The following is a 17,500-nucleotide window of genomic DNA, read 5'->3' on the forward strand; positions in this document are numbered from 1 at the left end:
TGAAGGGGAAGGCGCCAGGGCGTGCAGCGTTTCTATCTCTTGAACATTATTGCTCGACTAAGTGAGTAAAACTATTTTTTGTGCTTTATTATATTAGGCCGAGAGAGCAACTACAAGTCCTGCACCGCTAGCTGTCAGGTAATGCCACCACCACACACACTCCAGTCAGAGGGAAGCTCCTGCCGGCCAACGAGAATGAACTCTGGCCTCTATCGACCGAACCACATAGCAGTGTGTGTCCCCGAGGATTTCGTGTGGAGAAAATCTATGGAAGACGCTGCTACATTCAGTATTACCAAGGGCGAAAAATGCCTCCTGAGTGCAGGGGAGTTTCGACCTAAGAAGGGGCGCAGGGATTAGGGTGTTGCCCGGACTCTCATATATTCAGCATTATTGCACGCAAGTCCCGCCAGCGTTGACAGGCGCTGAACACGCTACACTGAACAAAGCATCGCTGCCAACGCCCGTCCCCTCGTCGCCCTGCTGGCGGCGCCCTCATCACGCACTCAAAGTTCAGTCTTGTAGCGGAGTGTTACTTTACGCTCAAAATCATCTTTAATCTGCCGTAAAAAAAGTACAGGAAAAGAAGTGAATTCTTGGCTATCAAGGCTCGAAACCAGGCTGAGCAGGACGCGGTGGTAGCTGAAGCAGGCAGCCCTGTGAGGGAGCTACAACACACCGGCAGTGGCGGCAGTGCGTGATTGAGCCCTCGTTTACGGCTCCCGCCACCAATACTAGAATTTTACCGGCCTGGGACGGGGCGGCAAGGAGTCAGTCCTTAGACCCAGACTCAGGCCTCAGCGATGCTAAGCACTACCTAGGCTAGGGCGCTGACATACAGAGTGGAAAGTGGAGTTGCAGCAGAAAGTGTTAAAGAATGTAATGAGTATCAGTATTTAAAAAAAGAAAACACTTGAAAGGCAATTATTCATTTCCAATGTGCATTATTATCCTCCGCTGAAGCTTCACGATAAGAGCCGCGCTGATGAAAAAAAAAAGTTAGTTCGTTAGCAGCAGCGGATTGGACGCGCGTTGCCAGGGCTGATAGAGCAACCGCGTGTCGCCCAACAGTGGCAGCTCCTGAGGGGCGCCAATTAGAGGTCGCACTAATTTATTACTCCTATGATCATTAATAGTCGCATCTTGATCAAAAACTGTGTCTCAGCCTCACGCTGGCTAACGAGCAATAAACAAGTTCGCTTAGCAACGGTTCACAACTCTAACATGTAATGCAATATTTTCAGGGCATCATAATTAAAGGGTATTTCCTGATGAAGCACATGCATCCTTAATGAGCCCTATTCCGAGGGTAACGTAAACACAGAGGGTCTTGGAGAACAGGTCAAGACCCCAACAAGCGTGAAACACTGCCAGCCTAACCAGAGGCCCTGCTAGCCCGCCAGCTGCCCTGTATTACCCTGCCGTTACTCAGCATGTTAACTAAATGTAAATCAACAGTGTTTTCACCTTTTTCAAAGAATGCATGGCAGCGGGTCTTACCTGTGTCTCGGAGAGGTTGAGGGACTGGGCGAGCTGCTTCCTCTCCGCGCCTACCACGTACTGGTTCTTCTCGAAGGCTTGCTCTAGCTTCAGCAGCTGGCTTGGACTGAACGCCGTCCGGATCCGCTTCGGCTTCCGGAAGGGGAGCAGAAAGGACGGGAAATCCGGTCCTGCGGCAACACAGAAATATAAAGAAGTTAGTCTTCAAGATTAATGCATTAACCTTGTTATTAGCTGATAAACAAGATATGCACAAGCCTTTTATCATTCCTTGCGATATCTTAATAGTACGATCTTTCATTCATTTCAAGTGGTTTAATTCTTCCGCTGAGTCAGAAGCTGCCTGCAACATGCACACATGAAAATGCGTCATGCGATGTGTGTGTGTGTGTGTGTGTGTGTGTGTTAGTCTTAATGATAAACCTTTCCGACCATTTACCGCATACAGCTCGCTATTTCTTATTTATGAATCAACGGATCACTGCATTTTCTGTTCTTAATTTTCATTTATTGTTCGCTCGAAGAAAGTTATAAAAGTATCACACACACACACACACACACACACACACACACACACACACACACACACACACACACACACACACACACACACCACCACCACCACCACCAACAACAACAACAACAAGAATAACAACAACTACATCCCAGCACAAAAACGTCCAATTTCATTAAATAATACGGGATTATTTTTCTATATTTCCCGCAATTGCAGCCTGAACTTAATCCTTCATAGAGTGTGCCCCTTTTACCAGCGAGAGAGAGAATAATGGCCCTAACGCCTACAGCAGCCAGCATTGTGTCCCCTTAATTGTGCACATCATCCAGCCCCCTGCAAAGCCCTCTGCGGGATGACGAGGCCGCTACTAAGCTGCAAATACACCGTGAAGCTGCATCATCCCCCGTCACTGAGTAATCTGATGGCAGCATTTATGAACACTAAAATGCGAGAGTGAAACGTAATGTATAGAGGGAAATCTCTCTCTCTCTCTCTCTCTCTCTCTCTCTCTCTCTCTCTCTCTCTCTCTCTCTCTCAATCATATTACAAAACTCTTCTGCCTCGCATCTCTACTACTTTCAAATTTCTAGATAAAGTTATGCAGTTCTTAAGAGTGTTCATATCTTTTTAATGGAAGATGAACAAGATTTATATAATGGTAACCGAGATAACACATTTGAGAACCTTGTTAATCATCTCTATGACATTCAAAAACAGTCGTGGTGAGAGAGCAAAGTGTTTCTGAATATAAGGCCCTATCCCCTCGTCCCCGTCTCTCTCTCTCTCTCTCTCTCTCTCTCTCTGATTCGTCCTCGGCGCTGGAAACAATCGCAGCCACGTGATAACCAGTGACACGCCGCCGCCAAGCTTGACACACAGTGGATGGACAGCGGCGACCATTGTATCTGCTACTTGGCGCTGCTTCGGGAAGGGGTGACAGAGAACGGGTGCAGAGGTGAGCCTGATTGCTGGATAGCCTGATAGCTAATGGGTAATGGAATAGTAGTAGTGACGGTTGGATCTATGTGGATGAAGAATAAATGAGGAGAAATCAGGTCTTTTTCTTTCTGGGTGATGGTATAAGTGATAGAAATCATAAACATCTGTAGGTAATGGACAAAAAGAGCATCAGTAATGATTATGGATGAATAATGATTCAAGAATTGTTGGGTAAGTGTTCTCACATTAGGCACATGTATGTAATTCTCAAACATTGGCATCTTTCCTCAATTTATTCTAATACGGACTAGTTGAAATTATATAAGTATGTATCCAAGACATTTTACTACTATACTATATCATCAATGAAAAAAAAAAAAATCTGCGAAAACCCAACTAACTATCTTCATATCTTTTGGAAATAATATTCATATGTGTTCAAATGTCCTCGTCTTGTGTGAATGAAACGTAATTTATCCGTATCCTATGTAAAGCTGTGAACTTGAAGTGAGTCCATAGAAGTGATGTACAAACGGCTGCTGACTGAGGGATGAAGAACAGATGATCTTTTTGTTACATCATGAGAAACAGAGGTATTAGTTTTGTGAGGAGCCGGGAAGAGACAATTACTGTACAGATAAGAAGACGTGTTGCCATGCCAGGCCAGTAAGAAACCTTGTAGCCACGCTGGTTCTTCGAGGTCACTGAGCGATACTGACGTGTTCCCTAAGTTAGTTTACGTATGAGATGTATCAAGGTGAGGGAGAGACAACATGACTGTATTCTCCAGTTGAATTAACAAGATGAAATGTTTGACATAAGTTTAACTCCTTCGCTAACGTTTGAATCTATATTGTTTAAAAAGAGAAAAGATACCAGAGCAACTGTTTGGCTTCAATATTTCTCCTTACATAGTCCTATCTTTAGGGCTTCCTAATACCGAGGCAAATCAGACTATTGCATCTTATGTCTTTCCTTTGTTGTCGATTATCAAAAGCCATGTCATGTCTACACAATGGACTTGAAAATTCAACAGCTTACTCTCCGTTATGAGGACAGAATTTCGTGACGCCAGCCAAGATGTCGCGTGAGTGTGCAGGAGATTAAGTGCCTCGCGTTCTCCTGAATTGAGGTAATGACGATAAGAGTACAGGCAGCGAGGAACGAGGCTATAATTATATAACTTGACACTTGTTTTTTGAGGCCACACTATAGGTGAGCGACACGAAAACTCCGTCTATCTGTTTGTCTTTTTTTCTTTTTAGAATTCTCTCTTTTGTTTCTTTAAAGATTGTTATTCTTTTGGAAAATAAGAAAGCTATACAGAATATATTTTGATCGTATATACTTTCTCATGGTATATTTTCGAGACGAATGATTTTATTGTGAAATATGTAAGATTTCGAACAGATTAAATATGATTTAGATTCTTAAAACACATAATTTAGTGAAGACGGAAGACAAAACAACACAGAAATGACAAAATAAAACAACCTGTGCTTTGGAATTAAGAACAAGGCCTGTACAATCATCACATATAATTCAGTGTGCAGAAAGCCTCCCTCTCTTGTCACCCTCTACACACACACACACACACACACACACACACACACACACACACACACACACACACACACACACACACACACACACACACACACACACACACACACACACACACACACACACACACACACACACACACACACACATGTACGTCTTGTCAATACTAACTTTAGGTCTCGGTGTACAATTTCGTGACATTTCTAAGTAATTTACAGAAGTATCGACTCTCGCTCTCATTATTAACCCTTGAGCTGCTACAGGGAGGGAAGTCCACCCTATTCTTTCTTCCTTCTTCCTTCTTTACTGTAATCTGAACATCCCTTCCATCTTTTTGTGCATTAGCACCTCTCTCTCTCTCTCTCTCTCTCTCTCTCTCTCTCTCTCTCTCTCTCTTAAGGATAAAAGGATAAAAGGGAAGGCACAAGATTCCATAAGGCCCAACCGTTGCACTTCCTATAACAACACAAGAGAATTAAGGAATCATAAGAAATAAGGGACTAGTGAATGTCAAACTTAATGCATGATATCTATTTTTCCTTTAGTAGTGCAAAAAATTATAGTGTTGATATTTATATTTCGCGTTTTAGTTCAGTTTCTCGCTTCACTAACTTAATAGATAATTGTAATATATATATAATATATATATATATATATATATATATATATATATATATATATATATATATATATATATATATATATATATATATATATATATATATATATATATATATATATATATATATATATATATATATATATATATATATATATATATATATATATAAAACGATCGACTGTTGCATCACTGAACTTCCAACAGAATCATGGACGAGATATTCACCGACGAACAACACCCGTCTTGCTTGTAAGATACTCAAATGCGTCTTTGTCTCCACTGGACTTTTAACAGTGTGCACAGAGGAAAGACAAAGAGGAGGCAAAAGAGTGAAATCTTATATATGCTTCTATATCAGGGTCACACAGCGTTAGGAGAGAGAGAGAGAGAGAGAGAGAGAGAGAGAGAGAGAGAGAGAGAGAGAGAGAGAGAGAGAGAGAGAGAGAGAGAGAGAGAGAGAGAGAGAGAGAGAGAGAGAGAGAGAGAGAGAGAGAGAGAGAGAGAGAATTTTAATCAGACAAATAACACTAATAAGTCACTGGTGTGTGTTTGTGTGTGTGTGTGTGTGTGTGTGTGTGTGTGTGTGTGTGTGTGTGTGTGTGTGTGTGAGAGCGTGTGCACCTCATTGCGTATTCGTGACGCGGCCGTGTTCACCATTGTTCAGAAGCAGCCCCTCTCCTCGCCACAAGCTGGAGGGTGCATCCCATATCTCCCAGACCCAGCCCGCCTGTCCCCAGGTGTCACTCTCATTAGCGTGTTAGCGCCGTATTAGCATATTACACCAGGTACATCCGATGCTCCCTGATAGAGGTGACAACGCGGGTTCCGTCCTGTCAGCCGCGGTCTTGTTCCCTGGCCGACTTTTCTTGGGTCTCGTGAGTGCAGCGGTCTTCTGTATGTCCGTCTGTCAGCTCCCCAGCTCCTGGACCTACGACTATGCCCACTACCAGCGTGTTATCTCCACTCACATTTCTTGTTATGTATATATTACCACACATTGTTCCCTATCTAGCCTTCCGAGCCTTTGTTCCAGATTTACATATGTGTACATTTGGCTTGTCTGTGTTGTTGGAACGATTGTTTCAAGAATTTCTCGCTGTCAACCCCGTCTGTTTGTCTCTTGTCTTTTTTCCTACTCATTAACTCTGCGTCTGTTTTATGAAGGTTAATGAGCCATTCTCTCGATGAAGCTTCAACACAAACCGCCATGAGTGGTTGTACAGTTAGTAAGGCTTATCAAGACGTCCGCCAGGTAAGATACAAGATCCTGCCTCCTTAACGCTAAGACAATTCCGGGGGAGAGTTCGTGCTAAGCGCATTTATAAGCTCCTGTCGACAACACGATCCTCGCTTCTTACACGGACTTCGTTTGTCATCTTTTAGCGCCAACGCACACACACTTAAGCTGAACACACGGCGTAAGGCTTCTAAAGTAGTACACATGTTTGCTCACTCCCCTGTCACTTCGCTTTGTGTTGGGTCTTATCAAGTCCCACAAGCACGATAGTTTTCTACCTTATTTCCTATTATTCACGACGGCATCCAACTCAAATACAGGACGGAAACTTCCCCTCTCAGGCCGCCACATCCTGCCTCCATGGGGGCGCCAAGTTCCGGCTGGTGGTGTGTGTGTGGCTGAGCAGACGCCTGTGTGGCCACTGAAATAAACACGCTTGATTATCATTCTAACTCGCCTCTCGCTAATTATCGCAGCATTGGCTCAGTGTTGGCGGCGTGAGGAGGGTGAAGAGTTGAGACCACAACCCTGTCGGTACCTTCCCCGTGGAGTCGTGAAATAGCTGCACGACGCCCCAGCTGCCGACGCTCACACTGAGAACACAAGGAGCTAATGACTGCTTTTCACAGCCAATTGTGACCATTCAGCCATAAAGTCAGCGGCAGTAACGGTGCGATAAGAATGAATTTCTCAGGCTAACAGATATGAATAGTTGAAAAATTGGAACAATAATATGCAGTTCAAACATTTTTCCTTGCATGTCGATTTCTTCAGAGAGCGATCACGAGTCTTCTCGCTTTGGGAAATAGTTTTCATTTTTTCCCTCGTCATTATCTTACTGACGTAAGCCTCCAATTATTTTTATAGTGACCTTGACAAGTGCAATTACACGCTCAGTTGGCGAGGTCAACTTCGTGTTCATTTCTATCGGCGTAGAGATCGGCTGACCCTCTGAATTACCCAGCCTTGGATATTACCCACAGAATGGCCGATAAAATTAACCAGCGCATCTCTACCTGCCAATCACCGATGATAAATTGGGTGTCTATTATCGCTCGTCAGATAGTTAAGTGAGACTGTCAGAGCCTTCACTCAACCCCTTCCCTACTGATAAGGCTTTTAATAGTCCGCTTAGTGAACGCCTCCAACCTCCTTCCCTCCATCCCTCTCTCCCTCCCGGCCACACCGTCTCTCACACCTTTCCTTCACCAGCCACCACACACCTCCGCTGACAGCCGCTCCACATCTGCTGCCAGCGCTTCCTCCTCACCCATCTCAGCCTTCCCCGCGCCTGTCCCCTTGCTTGCAGGCCATGACTCCAAAAAACGTCAATTCATAGCGAAAAACATTATAAAAGGCAAAACTCCGCGTTTCTCTCATTAATTGTTTCCGCGTTGCACAAAACAAAATAGTAAATATAGAAAAAAAAATATCAGGAGGAGAAGGGTCAGTTTTGCAACGCAGATGCTGAGCTCTGCCGTCCCTCTTGCAGGAAAATTATCAGTTTAGTTGCAGTTTCGAGTGACGTCAGGAGTGAAGGACGAGGCGACCTTCCTATCCTTCCCTCAGACAGACACTGAGGCTCTAATGTCCTGACGCTTTGGGAGGCGTTGATGTGCATCGACCACCGCACCACCTTCACCTCACCTTTTCGGGTGGTTGCGAGAAGCATTACTAGAACACCACGAAGGTATTCGTCAGTTATACCATGTGGTATGAAATAAAGATATTACGTTATTCTGACTTATATCTCTTTCGTGTTGTTTTTCCTCTCCTTTCTGCATGGCACATGATCACAGGTCAGCCTCCACACCTTCAGCTGTACGTAGTAACATTACAAAGTTTGTCTGTGTGACGTTTTTCTGCGGCAGCCATCACTGCCCTCTCCGTACCAAGTAACCTTTTCCTTGCACTAGATTATGCAACAGAAAGAAGCCGAGAACTAAGAAGCAAAAAGTTTACAAAGCAGTATGGGATTTGTACCTCCCTCTGAATAACGAAGGAGACATTGTTGTAGCCTGTGCTTGAACTGCTTGATGTGAGAATTTTCGTCAAGCGGATCTTGGGAAGGTCAAAAAGGGGTTGGTTGGCGCGTCACTCTGTGCTCCTGTCCTGCCTCTTTATCCCTTCATCTCTTTCTCGTACTTGCTGTCTCGCGGCCACAAATAGCCCCTTCCATTCATATTTACTGACCTTCCTTGTCCTTCAGTGCTTTCTATCTCCACTACGTTGCCTCATAACACACCGCAGTCTTTCCTCACGCACACTCGTCATTCTTGACACCAGCTAGCGACCGTCTTTCATAAATTTCTGACCTTTCCCAAACACTTCCCTTCCCTATACCTAACTAATCTTTCCCAACATTACTTACGCCCCTCACTCCCCTTCCCCATCTCCCCGTTACCCTCGCCTCCCCTCCAAGGTTCTCTAGCGGGCCCGTCATCGGACAACAATTCCCCAACAGTAGTGACGTGACTATTGTCTCTGCGGCGCTGATACATATCGTGATGGTGGCAGCTGTCCTCGTCTAGACTCTTTCCTTGCCGCTTGTGACATCCTGGGAAGCTCCTAGAAGCCCCTAAGCGTGCGCACCACGTGGTCTGGAGGATGCTTGCTGTTTACGAGGATGCGTGGTGAATCTTTCCACTCACTGTAAAGTTGAATTCAGAAAGGATCGTTGAGGGAAGTCAAGGCGATACTGAAGTACGGATCGCTGTCCTACAGATAAGGGTAAGAACTGATTGCTATCCCGTCATTCCAAGAATACATATTATGTTCTTATAGTTTCATTTTACGTGTTCTGTTGAATCCGCAAAGAGGTGTTGAGGCCCGTCATGGCGGTAGTGATAAGAGTAAGAGGTAGATAGAATCGCTGTGCTCCAGATTCAGGTAACATGACATTGTTCACCCGTCAATGCGAAAATTAGCAATAAATCTTTCCAGACAAATTTAGTAAGTCTTGCTGAGTTGCAGAGTAGGTGTTAAAATCTACTGCGACGATAGCGATAAGAGACTAGAATCGCCGTGGTTCAGTTAAACACTGTTGCGCTTCCATGATAATCGCACAGGATAAGGAACAATAAAACTAGTCACTGTTGCGTTGAAGTCTTTCATGACGCTAACTGAAAAGGGATATGAACCAATGTGCAACTGATGCGGTGGTAATGACATTGTCTTCTTCTAGACAATCTGAAAAAAAAAAAAAATAATAAAAAAAAAAAATAAAAAATCCATAAATTAATTTTCATATTATTATGCTTTGAGTTAAGCTTTAAATGTTTTATGATCAATTTATACAAAATTTTTATTCTACTTTTTGAATGAAAAAAAGGTCGTCATTCCATACAATGTATTGTACGTAAGAGTAGCAGATTCTGCATGTCTAGCCTCACGGTTCGGCATGGCGATATGAATGAGGCGCTGTGCTTTCCATACATGAATAAAGTGATTGAGTTTCCGTGAACATGCAACAAACACTACCTGAAGAAGCACCAAACATGTGAGCGTTGCTTCCATTCAGATGAAGGTTTTCCTTGCCGTGGTGCCGAGTGGCATGGACGGAGAGGACGTGGTTTACAAAATAATGCTCCATGTAATTACACACTCCCTCCTGATTGTTCCATTTCTTGTCCTGGTTTTTTAGCGGAGGACAACCCGATCTTTGGAGTGAATTGAGGAAGAGGAGGAGTGATGTTACGCTTTCAAGGTATTCGTGGCGCACGTTATCATTACCATTACTCTGCTTTGACGACGTGGACGCGCCAGATTGCCCCCAACAAAGGGAAGAAAAACCGAGGCAAGAATATATTACTGGCGGCCAACACTTCCTTCCCTCTCCCTATTGACCTGCTTTTTTGCAAGGGAAGGAGAAAGTTAACGTGACAATACGTCTATCGTAAGTATAATCTTCAGGGAGATTTCAGGATTGAGGGAGTGGAATGGGTAGGGCTCCTCCGTCCTTCCCTCTCTCCTACCCTCCCTCCTTCCTGACGCAGGCCATCACGAGGAGCAACAGGAAAATTATCAAGTAATTTCCCAGAGTCTCCGTCGTAAAGCAGAATAACACTTGGCTTGACTCAAAATAATCACAATAATCATGAACGTGAGGCAGGGAAGGTTCGCTACCGTTCCTCCCTCCCTCCTCCTCCCTTCTCCTTTCCTCCTCCTGCCGCAGCGAGAAAGGGAACTCTTGGTGCTGAGTCAAATTGTGCATGGGTCAAGTGTGTGGCTTGCGTGGCACAACAAGAGAGGGAGAAACATACAGAAACATAAAGAATTAATGGAAAGTAGTAGATATGTATGTTGATTATTAAGAGAGTTTTGGTGTTAGATAAAATGGATAAGGAAAAGGAAAGTTAGGAGGAGGAGGAGGAGGAGGAGGAGGAGAAAGAAGTAGTGCGGGGGTGGTGGTGATGATGGATGAAGCGGAAGAAAAGAAAAAGACAGAGGAGTACACAGGAAAAACAGATAAAAAGAGGAAATATACACAATAAGAAGAGATACCAAGCCAGAAAAAAGATTGAGAAGAAAAAAAATAAGACTAAAATAAATTGGGGAGGCAAGTATAATAAGGCGAGGGAGAGGAAGGAATAAAGGAAACAGAAGGGGAGCAGGAATGAAGAAATGGATTGTACGAAGGGGCGAAAGAGAGGGTGGCTTTACATCAGTCATCTCATCAAGAGAGGCTCACGTCCCACCCCTGTCCCCGCCGTGGTATCTGGAGTTGACAGCCAGACAGACGAGGTCACGAGGGCAAGGCTGGAACGAGTTGGCGGCGGTGGTAGCGTTGACGGTGACGGTGACAGGGGCGGTATCATGTTTGTAACGCATAATTACCGTGTGATTATTTCTAATTACCAATTTATGGATAACAGTGAGCAATATGTATTGTAATCACACACTCCTTATTCGTGGGGAGGCGCGGGACCCACGGGCGGCGGCGTGAAAGACCATTCGTCCCGGGTTCAAGTTTGTCTAGACTCTAGAGTGTCGACCGTGTTTCACAGTCCCTACGAGTCACATTTGTCTTAGTGTGAGCCTATGACAGCTGCAGCGCCTCCTCAGGTTTGATGAAATGGTATAACTCTAACTCTCTTTAGTAGTAAAATAAAGGATCACGTAATTCAAACTTTCGAATGCATGTAGTTTTATTATTATCAAGTAAAATCCCGTATGAGCTACTAAGATAGGACACATCAAAGTATCATTAGCGATCAATGACTTTGTAACCTATACAACGAGGAGAACATGGCGTGTTACAACAGCAATGCATGTACATAATCACACTCCTGGTGTTATGTAACCGTAATAGCGGACGTGCATAACATTAATCACGAGATGCTCTCTGAATATTTATTTATTGATCAGCACACAATTGTCTTGAATCACCTTGGAACAAAAAGACATTACCACTGCTGTGTTGTGTCTCGCATCGACTCTCGGGAGTGACAGCTGCTGAGCTGCCGCTGCAAGCACGCTTGTTATAAGGCAAGTTAATAATAAAATGATGTGTGGGAGGCGTCAAGGCAGCAGTGTCAGCGGAAAAGAAACACCACCTATACGAGAGCATTGGCCGCGCTACACTATCTTCGGACGAGGCGAGACCCACTGACGCTCCGAGGAGGAACAAAAACAAGGCATCGGCCAGCGAGGTTCCTTCAAGTGGGGGATGCAGCTGCAAGGGGAAGAAAACAAGACTCCAATAAAACGACGGTGAGGTGAAGATTAACGACGACGAGGGACGGATTTGTGTCGGGTGCGCAGGCGAGGAAGCGTCTGGCCTGAGCGGTGCCGGGACAAGTGAGGCGCCAATTACCTTGAAAAGATTCTTATCAGCGAGCAATAACACCATGAAATTATTGTGCTGGCCCGAACGTGATCGAAGGCCCAACAGCGGCGCGGGAAGTGCTGAGTCTCGTCGTCCGCGCCTAATTGGTTTTCGATCGGTTGTGTGGATACTGCAATAATGGTTAGTTAGGAAGGCGGGACACTGACGCCTCAGGTAGCACGCCCTTTCTAAAGCTGCTCCATATTGGGTAAACATCGCCTATTTTGCCCGATGGATATTTTGAAGGAGAATATAAGTTATTTTGTAGTGCGTAACATTATTTGTGAGCAAAGCGCAGTGAAGCGTGAGGCGATGTGACAACACAACGTCAGAATCGGTGATTTACAGGAAGGCAAACTGTTCCTAACCGAAATCCAACGCCAACCAACCAACACGTTCATTTGATAACAAATGTATTTCATTGACACTTGTTAAATTCACGGGTAAATTTTTATATATCGCACGAGATGATGGTTGTAAGGAGGGCCGTGGCGGGGGCCACGTTGGGGAAGGAGAGAGGGGCCGCGGGAGGATGTGTTGGGCGGCGGCCAAGTGACGCCGGCAGGTTTTTCTCTCTTCTCTCCATGCAGAAGGTCACGTTCCTAGTGGCCAGCCAACAAGTCACGTCCCTAATGTGACCCGTAGGCAGGTCACCTCCTTTTAATAACCAGAAATATCAGGTCGCGCTAACATAATGACCCACCACTAGAGCACATTCCTGACATGGCCTGCTGGGAGGTCATGTGAGGTGTCCCAGTAGGAAGATATGGGTCTTAAGCACAGTGATGTTAGGCTCTGTCCCGCGAGGCCAGGCAGGCAACCAAATCTTGAAGGTCCAAAAATTAGCTCTCATAAACGGCCGTGTCTTGAGACCGACCACCAGCAAGCCTTGTCTCGCTGCTGGATCAACAAACAGGTCATGACGACGCGGCCGCCCACAATCAGTGCTAATTACACCATTTTCCTCACCGACAGGAAAACTCCGTCAGCACAATTACGAGCACACCAGAGAACAATCTTGCCAGACGGAATACGTGCGCCCCTCACACCGACCCCTGGAGGTGACGGCGATGTGTTGACACGGGGCGAAAAATTACCATATGACAAAGATCTGAGTCCATTTGTGGCAAAACTCTGCCCGTCATGCTGGCTAGAGGAGACCTGGAGGAGACCTGTACCAACACAAGCATGTTGACCCCCGACGTAATTGCACAATGTGCCTACACGCAGGGCTTAGGGGGTAAAAACGCATCTTTGCTGAGAGAGGGGCCAGGGACGGGAGCAATGGAAGCACAACCTGAATCTCCTCACGTACACCTGTCTCGGCTCAGTCAAAACCACCTGTTTCTCTCCTATTCCTGCGCCTTTATCCTTCGCTATCAATCGCTTCCCGGTCAAAGAGGCAGACGTCACTTTCAGACAAATAGGAGCAACACGTCTATAAATTTTCAAAGCGAGCCACAGAAATAGCTTTGTAAGCTGCATATTTCTAGGCTAATGAATTAAGTAGGAAGGAGGCACAGACCACTACATGAGACAGGGGTGAGTCAGGCGTCTTCTCGGGAAGCTGCTACACGCACAAGGCAAACAAGGCGGAGCTCCCTTTCCTTTCTCACAACTACTTTTCCTTCGTTCTTTATGGAGGACTCAACAAAACATGTCCAGCTCGTGTAATGCTATACTTTTTTTTATTACTATTACGGCGTCAGCTTATCCTCTGTCATGTTGTAGCAGTTTTTCTTCTTTCCCTACCGAGATTTATATGGTTAGGGGCAGAGTAAGAGGTAACCTGTATAAGGTGTACACGTGTAATGCTCCTGCCCTTCTCGTCCAGTGCACGGTCAAAACACAGCCTCGGGTATTATTCTGTTAAAAGTCTACTCTTTGTTCCTTGCTCTAAACATGCCAAAAAATGTGACTCTTACTCCCCTCTCTTATCTTGTACAATGCGCCGCTCCCTATGTATAGAGACAGCTGACGTAATCTCTCTCTCTCTCTCTCTCTCTCTCTCTCTCTCTCTCTCTCTCTCTCTCTCTCTCTCTCTCTCTCTCTCTCTCTCTCTCTCTCTCTCTCTCTCTCTCTCTCTCTCTTTCTCACACACACACACACACACACACACACACACACACACACACACACACACAATTATCTCAGTGTTCAGGTCGTGATCCGGACGGTGACTTCAGTTCGCCAATTAACCTTTTGACTATTAAAGCTTCTCATCAAACTTAATAAAGTGATGTGCAGAAAGTGTACGGAACAATTTTAAAAGAAGCACTAACAGCAAGAGGCGCAATCAAGTAGTTAAACATTATTCACTACCTCCATTACTATTTTCCTTAACATAATGAGTTGTATTGTCATTAGAGAGAAGATGTTGGCGAAGAATCACAAATGCATCAGAAGATATTTGGTTGATTTCAACTAGAAGTCATGAGACAACAAAAGTGGCAACACCATACCTCAACCACAAGCTGATAAACTTTGAAGGTATTGAAAAGAAAAAAAAAAAAAACCGGAACTAACCAACCTTAGAAGTATCACTCAGCCAGAATGTCACGGCACATCCTGGCAGTGAGGCTTGACCAGGATCTCCTCTATATACTGATAAGGTTTGAAGATTTATACAAAGACACAACCATGGAACTAACCGACCCTCGACGCGTTACTTGGCCTGATAGTCACAACATGTCTCGGTGGTGAAAGAAGTGGCTGGACTCAGACCTTTCCCATACGCTGATAAACTCTGAAGATATATGTAAAAAAGACACTAACACTGACCTAAGCAACCCTAGCTGCGTCACTTGGCCTGAACATCACAACGCATCCTGATGGTATAGCAGAACCCGGACCTCCTCTATATGCTGATAAACTTTGAAGATATATACAGAGACACAAACAAGGAACTAACCGACCTTCCCACCCGATCCTGAGGAGAGAGAAGAGAGGAGTCAGTGATGTGGCTTGCTTGGAAACGTGATGCCGCTAAAGATGAAGGCAACGACTACATATAAAGGCTACGCGTTCCTTCGTATAGACATCGCAATACCTTTTGCAAACGTAGATATTCTATATTCATTATTACCACGTGAACAGGAAAATTTTATACGAAAATAGAGGATAACGCAAGAATATATAAAAGAAGATAAAAGATCTGTAAAAGACCACTTGGCTTATACAAGATCAATCCTTCCACATAAAGAATGAAAATTGCGTAAGAAAGTGATAATGTATTCCTAAGTGATAAAGTAATACCTGAAAAATATATCCATAAACATATAAATATTAGAAAATTAAGTTATTTGATTTTATTACAGACAAATGAGACTAGAAAATTAACTTTGGAGGAAAACACATACCTTAAAATTTAACAGAGGAGGAAGAAAAATCATTAAACTTAATCAGAAGTGACAAGTAAAGAGGTTGGAAAAATGAACCAGAAATAAGACATGAACGAAACACCCTTCCCCTTTACCATTATTACTATTATTACTGTTACTATATGTAACTTTCATCACCTTTATCTCTCTTAGCATCTGCACAGACCACTACCATCACCACCACCACCACCAACACCACTACCACCACCGCCAACTTCCCGTCGTCTTTGATTCACGGCCGGATGCCCCAAGTGGAGAGATTCATTTTGCTCGCCTGCTTTCCTGTAATCTGCAGTCGATGAGGCTACGTCCGCATTAATGCCAAGCTTTTATGTAAAAGGTGAATTACGGTGCCGTTATTCGATTCATCAAATGCTTTATAATCACGGAGTTCCTGAGAGAGAGAGAGAGAGAGAGAGAGAGAGAGAGAGAGAGAGAGAGAGAGAGAGAGAGAGAGAGAGAGAGAGAGAGAGAGAGAGAGAGTATACATTCGAACCTAATCAAGCGCAGTAAGTGATTGCAAGCATCTGTGTGTTGAGGTCTACATGGCGTTACAGAGACACCCCGTCATCACAACTACGGATATTACGAACCATGTATTGCCATTCAAGTCACGAGAGAGAGAGAGAGAGAGAGAGAGAGAGAGAGAGAGAGAGAGAGAGAGAGAGAGCCAATTCCATCACCACACGTACCGGTCACTCTTGTAACAAACAGTCAACTTCCCAAAGGCTTCCCTACTTGAGTTGAAAATAATACAGGAGAATAAAAATGAAATGGAAACTTGAATAGATGAAAATATAAGTAAAAACTACATCACCTCGACATAAACATTTCAACAAAGTCAACAGTATTCAAGCCAGAGCAGTCAAGGACAAACAGCCGAGAGTCGGTCTGAGCCTCGGCCAAGCGTAAGTAAAGAATCGGGAATGAGGTGGATTGGGAACAGTCCCTAGGGGTGGCGGGGAAAGGGAGGAGGGAAGGGCCCGCCGCTCCTGCTGACACAAGGCTTCATCAATATACAAATACACACACGAGAACGTTTACAACCTGCGCTAAATAATGTAATTGCAGCTTTAATTTTTACATTGTGGAAGGGGAGAATAGTTTTATCGCAGCTTGCATGATATGAAGCATATTTTGAGGTATTGTTGGTCTTATTTGGAAAGCAAGAGAGTTGGAACGCTCAAAAATAAATAACAAGCAAGTGTATAAAAACCGGTAAATATTGAAGTGATAAGTGTAGACTTTTCGTGTTTTGTTTTGTCTCCAGGGAAGGAATTTCGAGCAATATATATATAGACACACAAAAAAAATATTGAAGTGAGGACTCTGCGTCGCACGCTCAATTATCTAACGACATTATAATATGCACATTTTGGTTTTTGTTCATCTCTATTAAGCAAACTGGTCAAGATCACTAGAAAAATAAATAAATAAATTGTGTATAGACGTGCATTTTGTGAATAATAGTTACGAAATGTGCCTTTGCTCTTAGGCATTCAGGTATTAATCGTATCATACTAAGAATCGTGAAAGGTGGAAGGATCTGCAAATAACGCGGGGAAATAATATTATGATTATCTTCTTGAGGAGCGTCTGGGCCACGTCAGCAGCAGCACGTGGCCCGAGCAAACAGACACCACTGCCTCCTGCCCGCCCAGTCACCCCTCAGCTCACGTCTCTGCCCATCATGAACGAGGCGGGGCTGCCCATCTTGGTTGGGCACGACGGCGTTGAGGCTCATGAGTGAAAATAGAAGAGATTGTTAGAGAAATGCAAATATTAGAACGTGCATGCGACTGAAGAAGGTAATGATTTGATTATTATGGTAAATTTATGCGAATGATAAGAAATGTAAGGCTTTTACAAACTTCAGACCTGATAAGTATTGGGAAAGATAGAAGACTGGGGAAAG

At 44.2% G+C, this 17,500-nt stretch overlaps 1 protein-coding gene across 1 annotated transcript in view; it reads right to left on the reverse strand.

Moving 5' to 3' along the window:
• The window catches only part of LOC123518928 (homeotic protein empty spiracles-like), a 48,470-nt gene that overhangs the window by 20,002 nt on the left and 10,968 nt on the right, over positions 1-17,500 (reverse strand). Inside the window, exon 2 of the mRNA XM_045279998.1 lies at positions 1,501-1,670. Coding sequence (XP_045135933.1) covers positions 1,501-1,670 — 170 coding nt within the window. The remainder of the gene's footprint in view (positions 1-1,500; positions 1,671-17,500) is intronic.

Source organism: Portunus trituberculatus, chromosome 44, assembly GCF_017591435.1.
Source record: "Portunus trituberculatus isolate SZX2019 chromosome 44, ASM1759143v1, whole genome shotgun sequence".
Lineage (NCBI taxonomy): Eukaryota > Metazoa > Arthropoda > Malacostraca > Decapoda > Portunidae > Portunus > Portunus trituberculatus.